This window comes from Trachurus japonicus, chromosome 19, assembly GCF_045865225.1.
Source record: "Trachurus japonicus isolate A0001 chromosome 19, Traja_1.0".
Taxonomy (NCBI): Eukaryota; Metazoa; Chordata; class Actinopteri; order Carangiformes; family Carangidae; genus Trachurus; species Trachurus japonicus.
Window position 1 is genome coordinate 3650183 of NC_140925.1, and position 24799 is coordinate 3674981.

Genomic DNA, 24799 nt, shown 5'->3' on the forward strand with positions numbered 1-24799 from the left:
GTGGGAACTACGACGGTATGTGATCGTCTTCCAACCTCTGACTTTAATTCTTGATGAATGAAAACATGAGTCTGTCTTGCGCCGGTCCAAGAATTTCACGGTGCGGAGGCTCATAAATGTAGTGAGAAAACACTTCGCTTTAACAAAACTCCTCGTTGTCCCTTTAAGACTTTAGGTTATAATTAGGTTTAAATTAGGTTTAGAGTAATGGTTAAGTTTAGGCATTTGTTTTGGATGGTTAAGGTTAGGGTAAGGGGCTAGGGGATACATTATGTCAATGACATGTCCTCACAAAGATAGATTTACAAGGATGTGTGTGTGTGTGTGTGTGTGTGTGTGTGTGTGTGTGTGTGTGTGTTGACGTCAGCAAGAGAACAATCAGATTCAGATTCTTCTTTATTCGTCTGAAACACGGAGCTGCAGCAGCTACGTTGCATAAATACAACCAGTTCATATCTTTGTACAAAACGTTCATCAGACACAACCAGGGGGCAGTAGTGTGTGTGTAAGTGTGTAAATGTGTAAGTGTGTGTCTGTTGTTAAAGTGTTGTGTTATCTGCATTGTGTGATGAAGAAGAAGAGGAGGAGGAAGATGAGGAGGGGGCGGGGTGGACTGAAGAGCAGCTCAGGCCGACGTGTCAAACAGCCTCTCGATCATCTCCTCCACCTCCTCAGGACGGTACTTGTGGTACTTCTCTGGGTTCTTGGTGAAGGAGATGTTGGCACATCTACGACAGAGAGAGAGAGAGAGAGAGAGAGAGATGAACTGTTAAAAATATGTCTGGGAGAAGATCCACAATCTATAAAGTTAGCTGCACAATATGTAACACTCTGCCCTGAGACTAGAGACACTTGTATTTATAAAGCTCTATACTTGGGATGGTGACATCCTATCTCAGAATTCAACTTGTTAGGAATCATGGACATTACAGACTACGATCCACTGGCTGTTTTACTCTGACTCTCCCTCGTGTTTTTACAGAACTGGGGAAAAAGACGTTTCGTTTTGCTGCATGGAACTCTTTACAAGATGAATTAAAACGGATCCCTCTTGATAACCTTGTTAAGATTCTTAAAACTAAGGAACTCGAAAGCATTGGGCTCTGTCGCTGTTTTTAAATCAGATATTGCACTTCCTTCGATCTATCCCTGATAATTTCATTTTTATTTATTGAACTATTGTTATTTATCTGTATTACTACGTGTTATTGTAATTTTGCTGCCTCTTGGCCAGGTCGCTTTAGAAAAAGAGATTCTACATCTCAATAAGCTTTACTTGGTTAAATAAAGGTTTAAAAAACACACACACACACACACACACGAATGCTGATCAGAATCATTATTGTTATAATATAATATTGTTGTTTTGTTTGTTTTTTATTATTATTATTATTATCATCATCATTTAATATGAACTGTGTATATAATTTTCATTATATATAACAACTTGCAACTGCCTGATGACACCCAATCTGTGTATAACCCAATGTATAAGAGAGAGAGAGACTGCACTTCATCAGCACACACATGCATAGGGTATATACAGGTGTGTGTGTATATATATATATATATATATATATATATATATATAATTTGATTCTGTGAGTTGTATTTGTTTTGTTTCATTGATGCTTGATGCTTTGGCAACATAGTTCTCGTAACATTCATGCCAATAAAGCTAATTTGAATTGAATTCAAAATTGAATTGCTTCTGTTTCCCTCTGGAGGTTTTAGAGTCATTTAACACCAATGTGGATAATTAACAGTTACAGTTAATTATGTAAAGTTCAATAAAGTGTCATTTCTCTGCTCAGTGAGAAAACGTTGCAGCTCTGTCGCCCCCCTGTGGTGGTGACGGATAATAACATGCATCACAGTCGTCAATGAAGACTTTACCCCTTTTATCCCTACCCCTTTTAAAATAAAATAAATATATTTTATGTCTTCTAAGTTATCTTATCTTTTATTTTTATTCTATTTTATTGGAGCTGCTGTGACGCCATCATTTCCTGCAAAGGGTTAATAAAGAACTCTTCTAAATCTGACTTGATGAGCTCGTCTCAGTTCAGATTAAAGACGAATCCTCTTGATGTTGCTGATCTGGGGCCGTATTCACAAAGCCTTTTATCTTACCGCTAGGAGTGCTCCTAACTCGCACTAAAAGTTTTTACGTAGGAGTTTTTTCTTAAAAGCTATTCACGAAGCCGCTGAGACCTACTCTTACTAAGGATAAATCACTAAGAGCAAACTAAGAGTCACGCCCCTGGTGACGCCCCGTTGCTATGGATTACGTCAATTCTCGTGCACGAATTCGAGGCGCTCAACACGGTGATTGGTTGTTGAGTGCCGGCGGCGCCCCCCCTCCCCCCCTCCTCCTTCTCCTCCTCCTCCTCCTCGCCGCCGGCCGCTCCGCTCCACTTTTTTTTTTTTTTTTGCCGTCAGGTCCGACGGGGCTTTTCAGACAGCTTCGAGTCCAAACCACTGTCTCTGCTGCCGAGTTGGGCTCTGAACTTTCTGTCTTTCTCTCTGCCATCTGCATCTTTCTGCTACAGTGTCGCGTCTCACTTTCTGCAGTGTGACGCTGTGCAAATGCAATGAGGGTCAGTGCGTCCACTCGCAAAGCAGCCGCTGGTTTTTTTTCTTCCCACATTTTAATATTAATTTTCACATTCGTTGACAGCCCTATATGGTGATCATAATAATGATGAGAAAAGAAAATGCATTACTCACATTTGTGGCCTATAGCAGGATTTGAACCCAGACTAACAATAAGTTTGGTTTACTGGGGGAGCAGCCTTATCACATGAGCTATTACTACTAACAGATGTTTGTGTCTAGCTCACCCAACAACTTTTTAAAAATATTTTTGGCTCACATCAGCATGACTGCATCGCAGCAGTCGCAGTTACCTCGGTCCGACCGTTGTGACGCCGATATTGGACAGTTCGTCACCTCACTACTCCCGTTTTATAGCGAAAATGTTGTAGATGACCCAAAAAAAATAAAAAAAATAATAAACACCGACAAAAAGGCACTTTGGGCATCAATGAGCAAAGGGGCAGGTGCTCCAGCACCCCCCCTCTGCAGCAATTCGCAGTCCTCCATACATTTGCCTGGCTGCAGCCATTTGCGATTCTTTGTGAATAGGTCTTACTGAGTTAGGAGTCCTCACGAGGACTTCTAAGCTCTCCCAGACTTAGGAGCTACTTTTAGGCATAAAATACTTTGTGAATTACTCTTATTTTAAAAAACTAGGAGTCCTAAATTTAAGACTGACACGCCCACTTTTTTTAGGAGTTGCTCCTAAATTCAGCCCTTAGGAGCTACTTTTAACCTTAAGATTCTTTGTGAATACGGCCCCTGATCTCTAACGGTCATGTGAAGTAACTGAGGCTGTTTTAAATCCAGATGTTGCAGCTGCTGATGCTGCTGTCCTCACCTCTGCAGAAAGGCTCTGTAGGCGTCTGACACCAGCTTCTTCTGAGCCTGACGGATGAAGTCTCTCTGCTCCTTGTCGGGGATCGCCCAGCCCTTCTGGATCTTACAGAGCTCCTCCAGGCCGTCGTTAAAGCCCTGAGGGGGAGGAGGGGGGTAATTATTATTATCATCATCATCATTTAATATGAACTATGTGTACATATACTGTATTTTTCATTATATATAACAGCTTGTCTAATAACACCCAATCTGTGTATAAGAGAGAGGCAGCACACATCAGTACACACACACGCACATAGGGTAATGTACGTATGTATGTAAATATTTTGTAAATGCTTTGGCAACAACACATTCTGTTCATGCCAAACACACTGCAAAAACTCAAAATCTTACCAAGAATATTTGTCTTATTTCGAGTCAAAACAAATCTAATTCTACTTAAAATAAGACTCATCACATTAAAAAGTAGCTTGTTTTTAGACACTTTTTATGTCTTTCAAGCAGATTTTCACTTGAAATAAGTAGAAAAATCTGATAGTGGAGCAAGTTTTTCTTTCTTATCACAAGCACTTAATAAACTTGCTTTGACTGGCAGATTTTTCTACTTATTTCAATTGAAAATTAGTTTGAAACAAGTGAAAATGATCTAAAAACAAGTTCATTTTTAGGTGATGAGTCTTATTTTAAGTGGAAAGAGATTAGTTTAGACTAGAAATGAGACATTTTGACAAGAAAGAAGACAAATATTCTTGGAAAGATTTTGAATTTTTGCAGTGTAAAGCGAGAGAGAGGTCAGGTTCATATTCAACACTGTGTGTAGAGACACATCTGATCTCACCTTGAACTTGTCTTTAATCACCTGCCGCTCCCTGTCTTTGAGCTGCAGGGAAACAAACACACAGTTTATACACACACACACACACACACACACACAGACACACAACCGTATGTAACGGTCCGCTGAGCCTCAGGTCAGTTTCAGACGTTCATGTGAGACTCTGAGGAGAAACACTGCGAGTGTGTGTTTCTCTGTCTCCGTGTCAGAAATCGAACACACGTGTTGAAGTTGACACGTGTGTGGTGTGTTTACTGTTCTCCAGGAATGACGGACAATAAAGTTCTGACCTTGGTGCCAGGTTGGAAGACGGGCATGTTCCTGTCGGCCAGGTGCTCCGTGACCTTCTGCCAGCTGAGACGAGACAGAGCGAGAGCGAGGGACACGTTGTCAGGTGGAGACACGCATGAGACGGACTGAAGACATGTCTCTCTCACACACACACATACATACACACACACACGGCTGTTTTACCTGCGCTGGTACGTCTGGATCTGCTGCTCGATCAGCTCCCTGTAGGACGACTCGGCTTTCTTCTGGGTCACCGTCACCAGCTGGATCAGCTCAGACCTGGACCGGGTCAGACCAGGAGTTAGAGAGAAGGAGGACGAGGAGGACAGGGACGCTGCAGCAGCCAATCACCGCTCAGATTTTATCATGCAACCTTTTCTTCCAACAAGAGTTTAAACATTAAAGAGGAACTCTTTCTCCCATGGCTACGCTACATTTTTAGCTTCATTAAAAAGCTCCGGACTAATTGTGATAGTTGTTTTAGAGGGAAATGCAGAGACTGCCTGATGAAAAACTGTCCCTGAAGGCAACGTGCATCAGCGGTTTTGCATGAATTTCCCTCTAAAACAACTCTGTCTGGTAACGTTGTGTTATTATCTCATAGCGTGGTGAATGTGCAGCTCACAAGTTGTTGGATTGTGTATTTGATGAGTTTGATGAGGGAAACCAAGAAATCCCATGAGCCTCCGTAGCGTAGCTCTGAGCAGTTCGCGGCTCTGCTCCGCCGTTCTAAAAATAGCGTCTTTTTTTATTTATTTATTTATTTAGCACGAACAATATCATTTAAACAACATGGACAATCATCATGACTGGGATGTGCAAAGGGGAGGTATAAAACCCAAAAGGGCTTATATGAAAACCTCACCCACATATTCAAAAATCAAATTTGTTACAATTTAAAAACAATAGACATAGGAAATAATTAAACAATAACGAAAAATAGATAGAAAAGCAAGTGTTTAAACAGTAAATATTAGGAAATAAGGAAAAATACATACATAAATGAATTATGCATACATAAATAAATGCTTGCACCGACAATTAAAGGTAACGAACCTACTGCTATGACTATAGGGATTATGGCAATGGGCCAATTTGCTAAAAATGTTGAACTATCCCTTTAAGGAAATAGACGACGTCACACTCACTTCTCCAGAGACTTGAGGATGTAGTTGTAGTTGTTGTGGAGGAAGATGGCGCTCAGAGCCAAGTCCTCGTACACTTTGGACTTACTGAGCAGGTTCAGCTGCAGGTTCCCCAGGACTTTACCTGAGAGACAGAGAGACGTCCATCATCCATCAATTCAATTCAATTAGCTTTATTGGCATGAACAGAAACCCGTTGTTGCCAAAGCACTGCACAAACCACTCACAAAGACATTTCAATATAACAAATATATATATATATATACACACAGTACATATACATATCTCAATATTCAATACTGTCACTCATCAGCTCAGATCAACAGCTGGACTCAGCTGGACTCACAGATGTAGGTGCTGAGGAGCCTCTTGTTGAAGTCGGACGTGTAGCTGCTGGCCGAGCTTGTCTCTGGAAACAAACACAGAGAGTCACGTCAACGTCAGACCGACTTCACTCACCTTCATCTGTTACTTCCTGTTTAGAGGAAACACAACACACTCGGTGCACTGCAAAAACTCAAATATCTTACCAAGAATATTTGTCTTATTTCTAGTCAAATAGTCAAAACAAATCTCATTATGCTTAAAACAAGACTCATCACATTAAAAAGTAGCTTGTTTTTAGACACTTTTTACTTCTTTCAAGCAGATTTTCACTTTAAATAAGTAGAAAAATCTGATAGTGGAGCAAGTTTTTCTTTCTTATTACAAGCACAAAAAGCTTTCACTGGCAGATTTTTCTACTTATTTCAAGTGAAAATTTGTTTGAAACAAGTGACAATGATCGAAAAACAAGTTAATTTCTAGGTGATGAGTCTTATTTTAAGTGGAAAGAGATTTCGTTTTGACTAGAAATGAGACATTTTGACAAGAAATAAGGCAAATATTCTTGGAAAGATTTTGAGTTTTTGCAGTGTAGTGTGTGTGTGTGTGTGTGTGTGTGTGTGAGCGTCTGCTGCTGAGTCTTTATTTATCATCATGTAAATAACACAACCAGACAACAGTGAGCCGAGCGGGCGCCGCTCCGGTCGGGGGCCGTTGCTTACCTCGGGGGTCTAAAGGGATATTGTAAGTGTCGCCCAGAACTAAGAGGGCCGAGGCAGAAGAAAAAGAGAGAGAGAGAGAGAAGTGCAAAAAGGTTAGAAAAGATCTGTTAGTGCAGAGTAAAGCAAACAGTCATCGGCCAGGCAGCGAGGAGGAGGAGGAGGAGGAGGAGGAGCCACACACCTCGAGTCCTGATCGACAGAGGCTGCTTTCAGACAGGCACGGTTCTGGTTCTGGTTCTGCTTTTTTGTGTCTCTGTAATCATTCTTCTGGGTTTTTTAAAGGGATATTTCAACATTTTGGCAAATTCTCCTATTGCCATAATCCCTATAGTCATAGCAGTAGGTTCATTACCTTTAATTGACGGTGCAAGCTGTTTTTAGCACGGCGGAGCAGTAGATGTGAGCTCTGCACTGTTCTCATCATTAAACTCATCAAATACACAATCCAACAACTCCAAAACGCTCTGGTGGACAAGTTGTGACCTGCACATTCCCCACGCTATGAGATAATCATACGAGACAGAGTTGTTTTTAGAGGCAAATGCAGCCGGAACTACATTCCAGACACGGCTGCTGGGCGGAGGGATTTCAAAAGCACAAGTATTTGCTTCATGTGTCGTGATGTTACATAATTATACGTTATTATCTCATAGCGTGGTGAATGTGCAGCTCACAACTTGTCCACCAGAGCGTTGTGGAGTTGTTGGATTGTGTATTTGATGAGTTTGATGAGGGACAGGGGACCTGTACCATTCACCTCCATTAACGAACAAATCTTGTCTGTCGTCGCTCTGAGACCGAACCAGAACTCAAGGAGGCTGCGTCCGAGGGAGGAGGAAGGAGGAGGTGAAGGTGAGGAGGTGAGGAGAGAGGAGGGAGGAAGGAGGAGGTGAAGGTGAGGAGACAGGTGCAGAGTGAGGGAGCAGACAGGTGAGTCACACAGATCTGATCTGGACCGTGGTTTCTGGTTTCTCTCTCGTCAAAACTTCAGAGCTTAAAGTCAGTTTTTCAGTAGCAAGAAATTAGAAGCTCCGCCCACTTCCTGGTTGAGGTGTTCATCATCATCTTCAGAAAGTGGGCGTGGCTTCACATGAGCCGAGTTGGAAAAAATGATTCCGGTGTCTAAATAAAGCGTCCACTTTCCTCCTGCTGGACGTTTTTGTCCTCAAGTCTGTGGATTAACAGGTGTGGAGAGGAAACAACGTCTCTGTCCAGATTCTGTCTGCAGGACAGGAAGTGAGACGGGAAGTGAGACGGGAAGTGAGACGGGAATAAGACAGGAAGTGAGACAGGAAGTGAGACGGGAAGTGAGAAGGAGGAGCAGCAGGGAAGTGATGTAGCTGAGGTTGGAAGACAGACGTCTGACAGGAACGACGGCCGGTACAGGACACAGACCCAACACGGTGTCCCAGTGTCTCAGCGTTTGTGTCTCAGTGTCCGTTTCATTTTCTCAGTGTCTCAGTGTCCTAGTGTCTGTCTCAGTCAGTACGTTTACATGCAGAGCTTAATCGAGCTCGGCTCAAAATTCGATTTTGGCGTCAAGTCGGACTTCTGTCCTTGTCTCAATATACATGAAAAAACCGAATAACTGACGGGGTCCGCCCCCTCATGCGTCGTCACCCGTTGCTTCAGCGGGTTAATACGCCGCCTGTCCTGTTGACTTTTCTGTCACCTCCTAAAAAACTGAATATAAACAACTTATAAGCTTAAAGCAGAAGTAAGTGATATATTTGTGTTAATATAAGTCTTAAATAGTTATATCTTCCGACAGCAATCACTTACATAGAGTGTTTGGTCTGAAACACGGGTCTGTCAGTCACTCTGCTCTGCTCTGAGCCGAGGAGAAAACATTTATCGTATCCTACAGTTTTTATCCAATGAGGAGAGAGAACGGCATGCAGGGCTGTGTGTGCAGCCAAGGGACGCCGTGAATGTGGCGACGTAGGGACGAGGACTGTTATGGTGCGTTCAAGGAAACTCGTATTTTTCCGACCGTGAAGTGGTACCAGTTCGATCTGGTACGAGTTCACGGGTCAGAAGTTACGAGTGGCCGTTATAGTGACTTTCACCGGTAAAACAGGTCGGAAAAACACGAGTGTGTTGCCTGAAACGCTACAAAGTCGTAAGTTGTGACTTGAAGCTGTAATTTACGATTTCAAAAGCCTGCCTGGAACGCAGCATTAGCGAAAACGACCGGATCGCTTACTTCTGCTTTAATAATAAATTCTCAACTGCAGTTCCCCACCAGACGCGTCAGTCTGGGCTGGATGCGCCCTGAGAATAGGATACGGGCTCTCTCTCTCTCTCTCTCTCTCTCTAAAAAATAAATAAAACACTCTTGCTTGTCGCGCTGTGTGAAATGCATTGAATCGGCGCTGATGTTGGGTTTTTTTCTTTACTTTGCGGGGTTCGGGTGGCTTCTCTGCTCCACTTGGTGCACACACATTGTCTAGTTATACTCCGACTAAGGTGTTTACATGACGGAGAAAATCGAATTCCAATCACATTATCTGGGTGTCTTAATCGGAGTTCTCAACTCCGATTTCAGTCGGACTAAGGTGTTTACATGCACTTCAGTTGTCCAGTTATAGTCGGATTAAGGCAATAATTCGTTTTTTTCAAGTGTCATGTAAACGTACTGAGTGTCTGTGTCTCAATGTGTCTGTTTCATTTCCTCACTGTCTCTGCATCTGTCTCCGTATCTGTCTCTGTGTCTTAGTGTCTGTCTCAGTGTCTCTTTCTCTGTGTCTCTGTTTCGATGTCTGTCTCAGTGTCTGTTTCACTTTCTCATTGTCTCTGTGTCTCAGCATCTCAGTGTCTGTTTCATTTTCTCACTGTCTCTGCATCTGTCTCTTTCTCTGTCTCTGTGTCTGTCTCAGTGTCTCAGCGTCTCTTTCTCTGTCTCAGTGTCTGTTTCATTTTCTCATTGTCTCAGTGTCTCAGCATCTCAGTTTCTCAGTGTCTCAGTGTCTCATTGTCTCTGTACCTTGAGACGCCAGCATGGCTCCGGCCGTCTCGTGGAAGTCGAGCAGCTGCTGCAGGAACAGGATGGCCTGTGGGACAGACAGAGGTCAAGGTGAATCAGTCAGTCATTAACAAACCGCTGCTCTCTGCTCGCCGCCGTTGGCCCGTTCCCATGGAGACCACATACAGAGATCCCCGGAGACGGACAAACAGCGGCGGCGTGCGTCCCGGTGGGACAGACGTGAGCAAACACGGCCGTTACACAACAGCAGAGCGGCGAGGCGAGGGCTTACGTTGCTGGTCAGCTCGTGGACCGTTCCGTCTTTGGGCATGTTGTACTCTTTGTCGGGGTCGTTCTGCGAAAGGACAGAGGCCGATCAATACACTGATACACTATTGATTATCGGCTGCACTGCAAAAATTCTAAATCTTACCAAGAATATTTGTCTTATTTCTAGTCAAAATGTCATTTCTAGTCAAAATAAATCTAATTCTACTTAAAATAAGACTCATCACATTAAAAAGTAGCTTGTTTTTATACACTTTTTACTTTTTTCAAGCAGATTTTCCACTTTAAATGAGTATAAAAATCTGACAGTGGAGCAAGTTTTTCTCTCTTACTACAAGCACAAAAAACTTGCTTTGACTGGCAGATTTTTCTACTTATTTCAATTGAAAATTAGTTTGAAACAAATGAAAATGATCTAAAAACAAGTAAATTTTTAGGTGATGAGTCTTATTTTAAGTGGAAAGAGATTAGTTTTGACTAGAAATGAGACATTTTGACAAGAAATAAGACAAATATTCTTGGAAAGATTTGGAGTTTTTGCAGTGTGATTATCGGTGACGGGTCATGACGACCGTCCGTCGTACCTTGATGCTGTCGGCGAACTCCTCCAGAGCTTTGGCTCCGATCGTCTCCATGGAGGTGATGAGAGTCGGCAGCTTGTTCTTGGTGCTGGCGGCCGTCCCCTGATCACAGAGACAGAAACAAACGACAACGCATCAAAATGTCGAGCTCAAACTCATCGTCATGACGACGCAGCACGGTCATACACACTAGGGATGTCACGATTATAGATTTTCTTTGTACGATTATTGTCAGAGAAATAATCACGGTATTACCATTATCACGATTATTTTGCATTCATTAATTTACATCATATGAATGTGTAAAATCAAATACAGTCTAAATATAATTACAATACTAATTATTTGCACTAACTATTTTACTATTAATATATAACCATTAACCAATTATTAATCCTGCAAGGGAAGTGTTTTGAATATTCAAGTCATCAAATGTTTAAGTTTGTCATTGTTTTTTATCATAAATGACTCGCTAACATTTAAATTCCCACCAATTGTATGTTATGTATAGGTAAATGGACCAGTATTTCTGACATTTACCTTCACTTTGGTTCACATCTGCCTCTGTGTTTCCAACATCATCTTTTTTGGAAAGTGACGGTATTTGGAAATCTTTACGATTAATTAATTGTAGCGTTTTAATACTGCGATTAATTGTGAAAACAAGTAATCGTGACATCCCTAATACACACACACACAGACACACACATACCTGCAGCGTGGAGTCGAACTCGGACTTGTTCATCTTCAGGTGTCTGAGGATGGGGAAGATGGTGAGGACGGCCGAGTACTCGTGGCGCATGATGGCGCGGCGAGCGGCCGACACGATGTTGTCGCCCTCCAGCATCAGGTTGTCCAGCGCCTCCTGTGGACACAGGTCGTCATGACGACATATTCCTTTATTTTCCACTTCAAACTTCAACACAAGAGTTTTGTTTTGTCTTTTGTCGACATTTGTTGTTTCTGCTTCGTTAAAGTGACGATATGATTCTTTTTTGTTGCACATGAACAGAACGAATCATTAAGTTAAAGTCATTTATTTATTTATGTATAAACATGCGTCTGTGTATATACAGTAGATTTTTCTTTTTGTGTGTGCTCTCTATTTTGTTGTCGTTGTTTGGATTTATTTTGTTTTTTTGAATATACAGTCAATAGTATATTGCTTGCCAACTGTGAATACTCTTGAATTGTCTGTATGTTTTTTATTTTATTTTGTCTTTTATTATAATGATTTTCATTTTTTTGCTGTATGTTGACATGAAAAATGAAAAAAAAATTGTTAACAAAAAAAAAAAAGTAAGTCATTGAATGAATGTGATTAGAAAGTAGGAAACTCTTTGTTACAAACAAAGCAGCAACAGAACAACAACAAAACAGTAAAAAGACAAATCAATCAATCAGACAAAACAGGTTATAGGTTATATAAAATACTAATGTTCACACTAGTGCCAATGGATCAATGGAAAGTCTAAATTTTATTGGTGATTGATTATTAGGACACATCTTATTTCTCCCTGCACATGTAGAGCAAGAAGCTGCTGCTTGGTTTGAGAAACTTGCATTCGCTAAATTAATAAAAAATTGACTTTTGACCCCATGAAGTAAAAACACACATTTGATCTGACCACTTTAACTTATTTAACTCTTTTTTTGTATTATTCTTATTCTTATTATTCTTAACTTACTGTTCAGTTGTTGTTGTTGTTTTACGTCTTTTATGTGAGAGCTATGCAAACCAGAGTCAAATTTGAGTCAAATTCCTTATTATGCAACTTACTTGGAGAATAAATCAGATTCCGATTCTTATTCTAATTTTGTTTGCTGGTTCTTTGGCGAAGAAACTCCTGCACACTTTCCTCTTACTTACTAACTATATTAATTATTATTAAAAGGCCAACGTTTCAGTTGTTTAACCTTCTTCAGGGCCTTCAACGGACCTTTCTGCCAACCGGCGTGCAAAAGTTTTTCCACTGCAGTTTCCTGGTTCTTTGAAACATGAACTTTCCCCTCACGTTGTTGACCTTTGACCTTTGAGGCGCAGTCTTTACCTGGATGAGCGAGTCGAACGTCTTCTTCTGGTGATGCTCGGGGATGATCTCGGTCAGCAGCGCGTACTCGCTCTGAGCCAGCTTGACGAAGGCGCTGATGCAGTGGATGTAGGAGTCGATCTCGATGTCCAGGCCGTCGTCCTTCCCTGAGGCGACGGGGAGGGGGAGGGGGGGAAACGTGGAGTGAGCGGCGAACTGGGGTGGACATGAGGTCATCAACACATCACATCACATAACATGAGGTCTAATGTGTTTCTACTGATGTTTCTACTGAGGCGTTAGAGCTGCAGCAGCAGGTGAGACACCATGTTCTTCTGTTCCCCCACACTGCAAAAGCTCAAAATCTTTCCAAGAATATTTGTCTTATTTCTTGTCAAAATGTCTCATTTCTAGTCTAAACTTAATCTCTTTTCACTCAAAATAAGAACCATCACCTAAAAATTAACTTGTTTTTAGATAATTTCCATTTGTTTCAAACTAATTTTCACTTGAAATAAGTAGAAAAATCTGCCGGTCAAAGCAAGTTTTTTGTGCTTGTAATAAGAAAGAAAAACTTGCTCCACTGTCAGATTTTTCTACTTATTTCAAGTAAAAATAAGCTTGAAAGAAGTAAAAAGTGTCTAAAAACAAGCTACTTTTTAAAGGGATAGTTCACTCAAAATTCAAATTTCACTCATTATCTACTCACCCTCATGTCGACTAAGAGCTGTGAGAAGTTTCAGAGTCCTCCGTGGCTTCTCTGAGTTACGGGGAGGGGGTCCGCGCAGCAGTATTTGTCCATATAATGGTTGTCAATGGATACCAACTTTCTTCGTCCAAAAAGACACACCAAAAAACATCCAAATACCTCCATGCTGCTCGTCTGTAATGTCCCTCTTGTATTGAAGCCCCGATATGAGAAATTGTTCCGAAAAAAATTTAAATAAGTCTATATTTTAAGCTTGTTTGTAGCGGAAGCTCCCAGTGTCTCGGTTCACTGCTCTTCCTTCCAATTTCTCATGTCGGGGCTTCAATACAAGAGGGACATTACAGACGAGCAGTATGGAGATATTTGGATGTTTTTTGGTGTGTCTTTTTGGACGAAGAAAGTTGGTATCCATTGACAACCATTATATGGACAAATACTGCTGCGTGGACCCCCCCGTAACTCAGAGAAGGCATGGAGGAAAAAAATTTGAATTTTGGGTGAACTATCCCTTTAATGTTATGAGTCTTATTTTAAGTAGAATGAGATTTGATTTGACTAGAAATAAGACAAATATTCTTGGTAAGATTTAGAGTTTTTGCAGTGTGCACCTGTTCCCATCACTCACTCACCTGCGGCGGCCCCGTGCTTCTCGGTCAGGGCGTCGGACAGGTGTTTGACCCGCAGGTCGTGATCGTAACCTGGTGGGTGGGGCGGAGCAGCAGGGACACAGGTCTAGTCAAACCGGGGGGGGGTCGTGACTAGACCAGAGGGGGGGCGTGGGGAGTGGAGGAGACAAACCTGAACCTGGAGCAGCTGAACCGACCACCACCAAGCACCAGAGGGGGGAGGGGAGGGGTGGGGAGGGGCCCATTGAGGTCAGGTTGGGGGTTGGGGGGGGGCAGGGGGGTGTTTTGTGCGTGTGTGTCTAAAAGTTAGTGAGTGTGTGTTAACGCTACAGCACAGAAACCAGCTTCAACATCGACGTCACAACAGCTTTTCATCCACTGCAGGTTCACGCAACACAGAACTACATTTCCCAGAATGCCCCACAAACCGCCGGCGAGGAAGTTTGTTGACGATTTTTATTCTTCATGACAGGTGACTTCAGTTTTTAATTTAACCCCCCAACTGTCCACCAGTGGAACAGCAGGCTAACGATCTTTTTTTTTTCTTTTTAAAGGGACAACGAGGAGTTTTGGAAAAGCGAAGTGTTTCCTCACTACATTTATGAGCCTCCGCACCGTGAAATTCTTTGACCGGCGCAAGACAGACTCATGTTTTCATTCTTCAAGAATTAAAGTCAGAGGTTGGAAGACGATCACATACCGTCGTAGTTCCCACCATAAACGGCGTATTGGCGGCGTTATTCTCATGACTCGCCACGAAACCGAAAGTAAGGAAATGCTGGTCGGCTCGACCAGCATTTCCGCCACCACTAATAATAACAAAATAACGATAAAGACAAAACCATATATTTATCGAAAATGGGCCCATTAACAAGTGGTAACGTAGATTCATCCACATTAATATGAGACTTTTTATTGTTGCAGAATTTTTCGTTCTGGAGAAACTCCTTGTTGTCCCTTTAAATATATAAAATATGTTCACTGTAGTTTGTCCTTTTGACATTTTATGAGATTATCTGATCATAAAAATGTTCTTTTGTTAAAGCATCTACAAAGAACTGTCATTTTGTGTTGATTTTGGCGCTTCCTGTGGACAAAAGCTGTAGGTTTTTCTCTTTGCGGATCATATAGCGATGAAATTGAGCTCGGTTTTTACTGGCTAGCTACATTTTCTATATTTTTATACACACATATATATATATAGTTTATATTTAAGCAATATATCACGACAGGCCGTGGTATATGCTCATTATACCACGGCTAAGGGGCGTTGTTCGGCCCGACGCGAAGCGGAGGGACGACAACCTCCTTAGAGCATATACCACGGCCTGTCGTGATATATTGCTTTTATAAAACGGTTACCAATAAAGGCAATATGAAAGAGGGATACGCAATCAATTTCATGTAGTTTTATTCAACCAGAAATACATATTATCCAATAAAATAGCCTCACTGTGAAAAAAATAGTCCCACCTCTCCAGACGTTAGCTCCTAGTTAGCTCTGCATCTGGTCTTTTCCTCCGCTTTTTTTCAGATGAAAGTCACTGCTTAATCCCCTCTACCATTGTTAACCCTCCCCGGAGGTGAAAGTTCACCTTAAACATGTGGATTCAACTACTTTAGTCCGTTTTTTAACATCGTAAAAACATCAGCTGTCTTGGGCTACGGACTGCAACAGTCCGTTGTCATGGATACATGTCAGCAACTTCCATTCATACCAGTCATACGTGCCTGACGCGGAGTGATAGCCTACGCTGTGATAAGGCTTTAGAATAGTAGCCAACCAATCAGATCGCCGGATTTCACCTTTCCGTTTTATAAATACGTATATATACGTATATATATTTATTTTTTGGTATCTTTATAAGTAATATTGACAATTGATAATTATTAGAGGATTATATGATAAAAAGGACAAGGGGTACGATCATATAAGATTTGACTTCTTCCTACACTCTTTTGAGCATGTTAAGACTGTTGATGAATATAAATTATGAATTTTATTTGTTTTCTATTAGGCTACTATTAGATTTTTTTATGTGTGTTTTTTTTGTTTGCTTTGTCTTCTGTCAGTCTCTTTGTATACAACCCTACATGTTCAAAATAAAGGCCTAATAAATGAACAAATAAATAAATACAGAGACATCAGCAGAAACGAGAGATTTCTGCATATCCAGTTACACATTTTTTTGCGGTTGCTTCAAATAAGAAAATGAGTTTTTCTGATCTACAGTTTTTGTCTTGTGGTTGTGGTGGAGCAGGAAAAACTTTGTTGTCAAGTTTTTCCATCTGGATTATTCCTCAGACCTGAAGCTGCCATGTTGTTTGTCCGACACCTGCAGTGACTGTGGGGTCGAAGCTGTTGTGACTGTTGTTGTGGGAGAGATTTCACAACACTGATTGACAGCTGTTCTGTCAGCGAGAGAAAAGGGGGAGGGGGCACAGACACTGAAGAAGAGAAGAGAAGAGCGAGGTGCGTTACCTTCCAAAGGAGTGAGGTTAGAGCCCCCCTTTTTCCCATCCAGCCCATGCTGTGAGTACTGTTTCAGAAGGTTCTGAGCCTTGCGAATGGTCCCTGGTCCCACACAGAGACAGAGTCCAGAAGAAGAAGAGGAGGGGGAAGGAGGGGAGGGGGGAGTCCAGACAGCCAAAGAAACAGTAGAAGAATAAGAAGAAAGAGGAGGAGGAAGAAAAAGGGAGAGAGCTCGGAAGTGAGTGATGAAACATAAGACACCACCACATCCCTCCACCACCCAGACAGCCAGCAGGGGTTTGTACACGGCAAAAACTCAAAATCTTTCCAAGAATATTTGTCTTATTTCTTGTCAAAGTGTCTCATCATTTCTAGTCAAAACTAATCTCTTTCCACTTAAAATAAGACTCATCACCTAAAAATTAACTTGTTTTTAGATCATTTTCACTTGTTTCAAACACATTTTCACTTGCAATAAGTAGAAAAAATCTGCCAGTGAAAGCAAGTTTTTTGTGCTTGTAATAAGGAAGAAAAACTGTCAGATTTTTCAACTTATTTCTAGGGGTGGGAGAAAAAATCGATTCACATAAATATCGCAATATCTTTTTTGACGATTTTTGAATCGATTTTTTTTTTTTTTTTCAAAAATCAATTTTTTGGGGGGGAAAAGAATTTTTTTTTTTGAATTCCTTTTTTTTTTTTGAATTTTTTAAAATATTGTGCAATGTGCATTTGTTAGCATACATACATACAGTAAGTACAGGTTTTGAAAAGGGTTTAAGTTCACTTTATAATGGAGTATGTTAATTTATAGGCTCCTACAGTATTTGTGTGCAGATAAATGTTAAAAATGCAGACTAAAAATCGAGAGAATCTGCAATATCGTAGAATCGCAATTTAAATCGAATCAGGAGAAAGGCATATTGTCCCAGCCCAGAAAGAAGTAAAAAGTGTCTAAAAACAAGCTACTTTTTAAATGTGATGAGTCTTATTTTAATTATAATGAGATTTGTTTTGACTGGAGACATTTTGACTAGAAATAAGACAAATATTATTGGTAAGATATTTGAGTTTTTGCAGTGTATATGGAAGAGGTGGAGGTGGAGGTGGGGGGGGGGCAGGGGGGCCACGGCCTATCACCACAGCTACACAACAGACCAAGGTGAGACAGAGCAGACTAAACAGCTACAACAACAACAACAACGAGCTCAGGTTTTTGATGTGAGAGCAGAACAAACAGGTTAAATCAGGTCAAAACAGTCGTCACATGTTCAAACAGCAAAAAAAAACTCTACATACGACAACATTCACAATAAAAACGAACATCAGCAGCTTCGTTAGGGAGTTAGTGAAAGCTGCTAACGACAAACACAAACAAACAAACAAACAGTGGCTAAGCAACCACAGAGCTACACAGATTTATCTGAGCCTCTCTTCTAAAGTGTTGGATGGTGGGCGGGGCTTAGTTGTGACATCACAAAGTGACAGGAAGTCCTGACGGCTGGTTTTAAGGCTCAGTTTCTGAATACAGGCTGTGTGCATTTCTCTGTGGACTGAGGCTTTGATACTTTCACAGTATTAATATAGAACCTAGAGCTGCTTTATAATCACACTACACATGGACATCTACCTTTATACTGTATGGAGCTTTAACACAAACATCTACCTTTATACTGTATGGAGCTTTAACACAAACATCTACCTTTATACTGTATGGAGCTTTAACACAAACATCTACCTTTATACTGTTTGGAGCTTTAATAGAAAATATTATAATTTTTCCTGTGAGTGCTTTGAAGCAAAAGCAAACATCACGCCTGCAGCTGTGAGCTCATTTTTGATGGAGTTAATTCGCCGAGTGACAAAGAATTTAAAAAAAACAAACAAAGAATTTAAATGTGAACTGATCAGGAACCAGATCATCAGCTTGTTAATTAGCTACAAACTCCTGTGATCAACACAAACACACACACACAACAGCTCTGCAGAGCTAATCTACACAAACACTGGAAACTGGTCAGGATGTAGTTTCATGGTGTTGAACTGGAGGCAGCAGCTGCAGCAGATGTTTTCAAAGATACTTTTGGTCTTTATATTGCTGCATGTTAAAATCCAGCCCCACTGGGGACAAATAAAGTACAAATAAAGCTAATTAAATGTAAGTAAATGTGATGCATGCTTGCTTTTATGGCAGAAATATCAGATACTTGACCTACAAAAGAAATCCAGATTTTGTTTTTACTGTTTGTGAAAGAACTGGACACATGAACCAGTTCAGAAATAAAACACTGGCTCCATCACATGAGACTCAGTGTTATACTTTTAATGTCTTTTTGCAGCTGATTAGGGATGTCACGATTACAGATTTTCTTGGTACGATTATTGTCAGAGAAATAATCACGGTATTACGATTATCACGATTATTATGCAATAATCAATTTCTTTTAAACACTATGAATGTGTAAAATCAAATATAGCCAAAATATACTTACATAACTGAATGTTTACACAAAATATTTTAAATATGTATTAATATAGGACCAATTATTAATCCCCCACGGGAAATGTTTCAAATCTATATCAAATGTTTAAGTTTATTTTAATCTTTTTTTTTTTAAATTACAAATGACACGCTTTCATTTAAATTCCTACCAATTCAGTGTTACGTACAGATTGCGTACAAATTTACCAGTATCTATGCATTTACCTTTACTTTGCCGACATGGTTCTAACATATTATCTTTTTTGGAAAGTGACGGTATTTAGGAATCTTTACGATTAATTAATTGTGGCGTCTAATACCACGATTAATTGTGAGAACAAGTAACTATGACATCCCTACAGCTGATGATTAATCTTCTGCTTTATAACTGTCTCTGTCTTTTCCACCAGGACACGACACCATGAAACCAGAGGCCGACCTGAAGCTGAACAACTTGGGACTTTCTACCTCGAACATCACAGAGAAACAAACTCCTGTCCTCTGCCCTTTTTCTTTTTTTTTAAGTTCCTCCTACCCGTCATAAAAAAACACAACTCATGCTGCCTCTCATGTTGCCGTGAAATGTGGCGTCCGACAGACAGCAGAGCAGCAAGCACGAGGAGGCGCACACTGAGGCTGAGGTGTTTACCTGGGATGTAGACTGTCATGACAACAACACGGGGATTACGAGAGAGGAAAAGGACGGAGGATTAGTCAGAGCTGAGAGTAAAAATCACAGGATGCACAGTCAGTGTGTGTGTGTGTGTGTGTGTGTGTGTGTGAGAACAGATCATCATGAGCAACGTGGATCTGATCGACAGAGGAGGAGGAGGCGTGTGTGACATTATCTCATCATCAAAGTGCTCGATTGTTGTGATCTGTTGTGTGTGAGGAGGCGAAGGAGTGTGTATTTTTTTGTGTGTGTGTGTGGTTGTGCTGACCTGGTCTCTTCGGCGCCTTCTTGGTGGGCGTGTCCTTGCGCTTGGTTTGCACGGCCGGCGAGTAGAGGATCCCGGAGGAGGCGCTGTTCTTACGGAAGTGATCCTTCAGACCTTTGATGGATCGATCCAGCTGATTGGACCGGATCTGGAAGTAGACGTTCATGAAATCTGCAGGAGACAGAGTTGTTTTAGTAACGTAAATACAGAGACTGCTTGATGAAAAACTGTCCCTGAAGGCAACGCGCATCAGCGTTTTGCATGAATTTACCTCTAACCTAATTTACCTCACATTATCTGCAGAGAAACTCCTTCATTTCACCAATATTTAGTTCTGATAGGCTAGTGCTATTCCCCTCTGAGTCCGGGGTTAGCTGTTATCAACATCCGGGGTCTGTAGGTTGACCTACTGACCTCTGACCTGGATGATGTCATCTCTGAGCGCTGCACGGCTCATTCTGATAATAATCATTCTGCTTCGGCATTCGGGTCCATTTTTATCTCAACTAGCCGGAGCTTTAGTGAGTCCAGGTTGAGGAGAGGAAGCCTGTGGAAGCTGAACTTCATCCAGCTCCTCATTTTGTTCTGACAAGTCGGAAACACGCAGAAACGAACCGTAGCATTAGCATTAGCAACAAGCCGCAGCGTGCAGCGCTCAGAGATGACATCATCCAGGTCAGAGGTCAGTAGGTCAACCTACAGACCCCGGATGTTGATAACAGCTAACCCCGGACTCAGAGGGGAATAGCACTAGCCTATCAGAACTAAATATTGGTGAAATGAAGGAGTTTCTCTGCAGATAATGTGTTATTTAGAGGCTGCATTCTGCTGCCCTGTAGACTCCATTATACGGATATACGCAGCTCTCGGCTGGAGATAATTTCGACTTGTAATGACACCAAAGTTATCTGGGTGAGTAAATGATTGTATTTTATGCTAGAAATAAGGTCCAGATTGTAAAAAAAAAACAGCAATTCCTCTTTAATAAAGAATGAGAAAACACACAAATATCAGACTGAGAGCTGCAGGAATTAATCGATCAATCAGTGAACAAGTTTTGTAAGTGGATATTGCACTTACATTGTGTGCAGCTCTAATTATGATCCATCATGTTATTGTTATATGGCAGTAAATGTATTAACCTGCACTGTGTGTGTGTGTGTGTGTGTGAGAGCTGGTACCCTGGTTGCGTCCGTACTCCACCAGCCAGCCGGCGATGCAGATGATGTCCTGCAGCACGGCCTCGGGCAGATGCTCCAGCACCACGTCGTCCTGCACCTCCAGCTCCTCGTCCACGCTGATGGCGTCCAGGATGAGGATGGGCGGGACGGGTTTACTGTAGCGGGTCAGCAGGCTGCGGAACTCCGCCTCCAGCAGCTCCTTGCCCTTCTCGAACCGCGCTTTCTGCACAGAGGAAGAAGAAGAAGAAGGAGAAACATCTGGTGTCATGACATCGTGCGACCACATCAACATCTGGAGCGTCTGAGCAGCTCGGGGCCGTCAGCGTACCACCGTGTTGAGCTCTGGGCTGTCGGGGTTGTTGTCCTGGAAATACTCCACAGCTTTCTGGATCTTAGCGATGCAGGCCAGGTACTCGTCCAGTCGGCCCGTCGGCCTGCAACACACACACACACACACACACACACACACACAATGACTCAGCACAATCAGTGACTTAGAGTGGGAATAACGGTGTTACTAACGGGTAACGAGTGATCAAAAAAGTTGCAGTTTCCCTCGTTACAACGTCGTTACCGTTACTGACAATAAAACACACCATACCTCTACCCTCAAAGCTTTCCCTTGTTGTTCTTTGTTTGTTTGTTTTTGTTTTGTTTATTCGTTTGTTGGTTTTTATCTTTATTTTGTGTCCCTGTCATGTTCTGTATGATTGGTTGTTGGTTGTTGTTTTGCTGTGTGTATGTTTAATAATGATTTGTATGCACTGTTTGGTGGCTTTTGCACCAAAGCAAATGAAGTAATAAATAAATAAATAAAAAGTTGATCACAAAAAAAAATAAAAGACGCCATTACTCCACTCAAGAAATCCCATCACAAAATAATAATACACCCGTTTAAGTGAAAGTTTTATAGTCTGCACATTTTTTTCAGTCCATCAACTAGTCAGCACTTTTAAATCCAGGTTAAAAACATGGCTGAGCTCTTTTAAAGATCTTTATAAGATCTTAATCTTGGATTTGCACTGCAAGTCCTTTTTACTTTATTATATTATTTTTTTCCCCCCTGTACTTCCTTTTATTCTTTTTCTTGCTCTTATGTTTAATGTTTACTATTTTGGGTTTTATTGTATGTTTTTTTTTTTTTTCCGTTTCCAATTCTTACTGTCAAATGTTTTGTTTTATGTAATGCACATTGAGTTGAAATGTGCTAGCCTATATAATGCGCTGCTATATAAATAAAGCTGGCTTGCCTTGAGGGAAGAAGCAGTTTACGAACAGTAGGTTAGGGTTATGGTTAGGGGGTTAGAAGAGCGAGTCCAAGTAAATTTGACATATTTGAGCATTTTATTTTCAAAAAAAGTAACGCAATAGTTACTTTTCCTGGTAATTGGTTACTTTCATAATGTAGTATTTCAGTTAGTGAAAGTAACCAGTAGATATAACTAATGACTTTTACATGCCCAACATATACAACATACTGTATCTAACGACCAGTGAGCTCACCCCTCTCTGATGATCCGGTCCGTGTCTTTGGCCACGTGGTAGTAACTGATGACGTGGTCCATGCAGGACAGAGTCTTGTCCACGTTCTCCTGCAGCCGCTGCAGGTTCTCCGTCTGCTTGTGGACGGGGATGATGGAGTTCTCCAGCTGCATCAGGCGGCTCTCGAACGAAGACAGGATGGAGACCTGAGACCGAGACCGAGACCGAGAGGGAGACCGAGAGGGAGACGACACAGGTGTGTGTTTTATCTTAGGTTTCATTAAAAACACCTACAGACTTTCAGATTGTGAAACTTTCTGTTATCATGTATGTTTATCTACAGCTCTATATTTAACTTTTAATTTTTATTTTTCTCGTTCTCGTTATTATTTCTCATTTTTCAAATTCTAAAGTTGCCTATCAGTTCAGATACAAGTGAACCTACGATAGGAGAGAGTGTGAGAGTTGTGTGTAAGGAGTTGTGGAACGAGGGGAATGATGTCCCACACATGTGCACTTGCACTTTCCACTGCAATCCTGCGTTTTTATTACCATGGGCTATTTATTTATTGTCACTGTTTTTATTATTTATTACCTTGAATTTCTTTTATTCTTAATTATCCTTCTATTCTCTATGCACTAATGTTATGAACTGATCTGTTGATGTTTATTGTGCAGCTGAGAAACTGAATTTCCCATGGGATAAAGTATCTATCTATCTATCTATCTATCTATCTATCTATCTATCTATCTATCTATCTATCTATCTGCTCAACAGCAGATAATGTTGAACTGACCTGTATGCCTGTATGTATTCTATGTATTTTTTTAAACGCTTGTATGTATGTTTGTATTTATTTATCCCTATTTCTTTTTTAAAATCTATCTGACATGGGCTGTGCAATGACCACATGAATTTCCTCTTTGAGGATAATAAAGTTAAACTTGACTTGATCTATCTATCTATCTATCTATCTATCTATCTATCTATCTATCTATCTATCTATCTATCTATCTATCTAAGTGCTTTTGCAATGATGTGAATTTTTCCGTTTCCTTTGTTTTTTATTTATTTATCTATTTATTTCTTATTATCAGGTTTGCTGATAAGACTTGATGACATGTTTACAGAATTAGGAGCATCATGTATAATCTGTTTTTTTCTTTAAATTAAAGTTTAAGACCCTGAATATTGATTAAAGCAGAAATAAAACCAGTTTATAGTTTATTTATCTACAATTTAAAGCAGAAGTAAGCGATCCGGTGGTTTTAGCTAACTTCCTGTCAGACGATGGAGTTAACAGTCCCCGCCCTCGTCCCTACGTCACCACATTCACGCGCATCCCATGGCTGCACACACAGAGAGGAACGCCCCTTTATGCCGTTCTCTCTCTCCTCATTGGATAAAACTTGTAGGATACAAGGAAAGTTTTCTCCTCGGCTCAGAGCAGAGCAGAGTGACTGACAGACCCGTGTTTCAGACCAAACACTCTATGTAAGTGATTGCTGTCGGAAGATATAACTATTTAAGACTTATATTAACACAAATATTCACCTTACTTCTGCTTTAACTACATGGGTGTCGTGTGTGTGTGTGTGTGTGTGTGTGTGTGTGTGTGTGTGTGTGTGTGTGTGTGTGTGTGTGTGTGTGTGTACCATGCCCTTGGTCAGCTGATCACTCTTCTCCAGATTCTCTTTGATGAACGACAGAGTTTCCTGCTCCTGTAACACCAAGCACACACAACACAACACAAAACAACACATTAACTCTCTTCTTTCGTGCTCTTGTTAATAATCAATAGCCAATAACTCATCTGATCGGTAGCCCTATTATTGATCAGACAGAAACACATAACAGTTTGAGCTGCTGGCTGGTTGTGTTGTTGTGATGCTTCCTTCCTTCCTGTGTCCAGACTCAGACCTGCTTCAGTTTCTCCTCGATCTCCCTCTTCCTGGCGGACGCGTCCTCGGTCGGGATCATCCTGGAGCCGATGCCCATCCCCGGCTCAACACCGGAGGAATATCAGAGAGAAGTCACCAGCAGCGACGCCCTGTCTGGTGCTAATGTTGTGGAGGGCTAACTAACAGATCTAGATCAGCCGTTCTTCCTTGCAGGACAGCGTTTCCGGTTGTCATCATTTCAAAGTAAAAGACCCTGCTGTCGAAATAAAGATAGGAATCGGCAAAGAAACTGAAAATAGTCACCAGTAATTCAAAATCCATTGTCTTTCTAATTGTTTTATTGTGTTATTTTGTGATAATGTGACACTAACTTATGATCACGACATC

General features: G+C 41.1%; 1 protein-coding gene across 13 annotated transcripts; it reads right to left on the reverse strand.

The window, feature by feature from the left end:
• Positions 1–378: 378 nt before the first annotated feature.
• exoc7 (exocyst complex component 7) lies at positions 379–24631 on the reverse strand. Of its 13 annotated transcripts, XM_085760589.1 has the most exons (22): positions 24432–24631; positions 24167–24232; positions 22532–22716; positions 21357–21462; positions 21029–21251; positions 19851–20018; positions 19559–19570; positions 16437–16529; positions 13958–14026; positions 12641–12786; positions 11302–11454; positions 10593–10691; positions 10013–10075; positions 9742–9808; positions 6756–6794; positions 6056–6118; positions 5713–5833; positions 4748–4843; positions 4564–4627; positions 4277–4318; positions 3440–3573; positions 379–728 (listed from the first exon to the last, which is right to left on the reverse strand). In XM_085760589.1, the coding sequence occupies exons 1-22, from the start codon at positions 24507–24509 to the stop codon at positions 626–628; spliced, it is 2190 nt and encodes a 729-aa protein (XP_085616715.1). In that variant the 5' UTR covers positions 24510–24631; the 3' UTR covers positions 379–625. The 13 variants fall into 13 exon arrangements, with proteins under 13 accessions (XP_085616715.1, XP_085616716.1, XP_085616722.1 ...); XM_085760590.1 differs by lacking the exon at positions 19559–19570; XM_085760596.1 differs by lacking the exon at positions 16437–16529.
• Between the last annotated feature and the right edge of the window lie 168 nt (positions 24632–24799).

Excerpts from the sequence above, each read along its gene's own strand:
- exoc7 (XM_085760589.1), bottom strand. The coding sequence starts at position 24,509 with ATGGGCATCGGCTCCAGGATGATCCCGACCGAGGACGCGTCCGCCAGG. Across the intron at positions 11,455-12,640 it reads CGTTCGACTCGCTCATCCAG|GAGGCGCTGGACAACCTGAT; the intron begins GTAAAGACTGCG and ends CTGTGTCCACAG. Across the intron at positions 4,844-5,712 it reads ATCCTCAAGTCTCTGGAGAA|GTCTGAGCTGATCCAGCTGG; the intron begins GTGAGTGTGACG and ends GACCCGGTCCAG.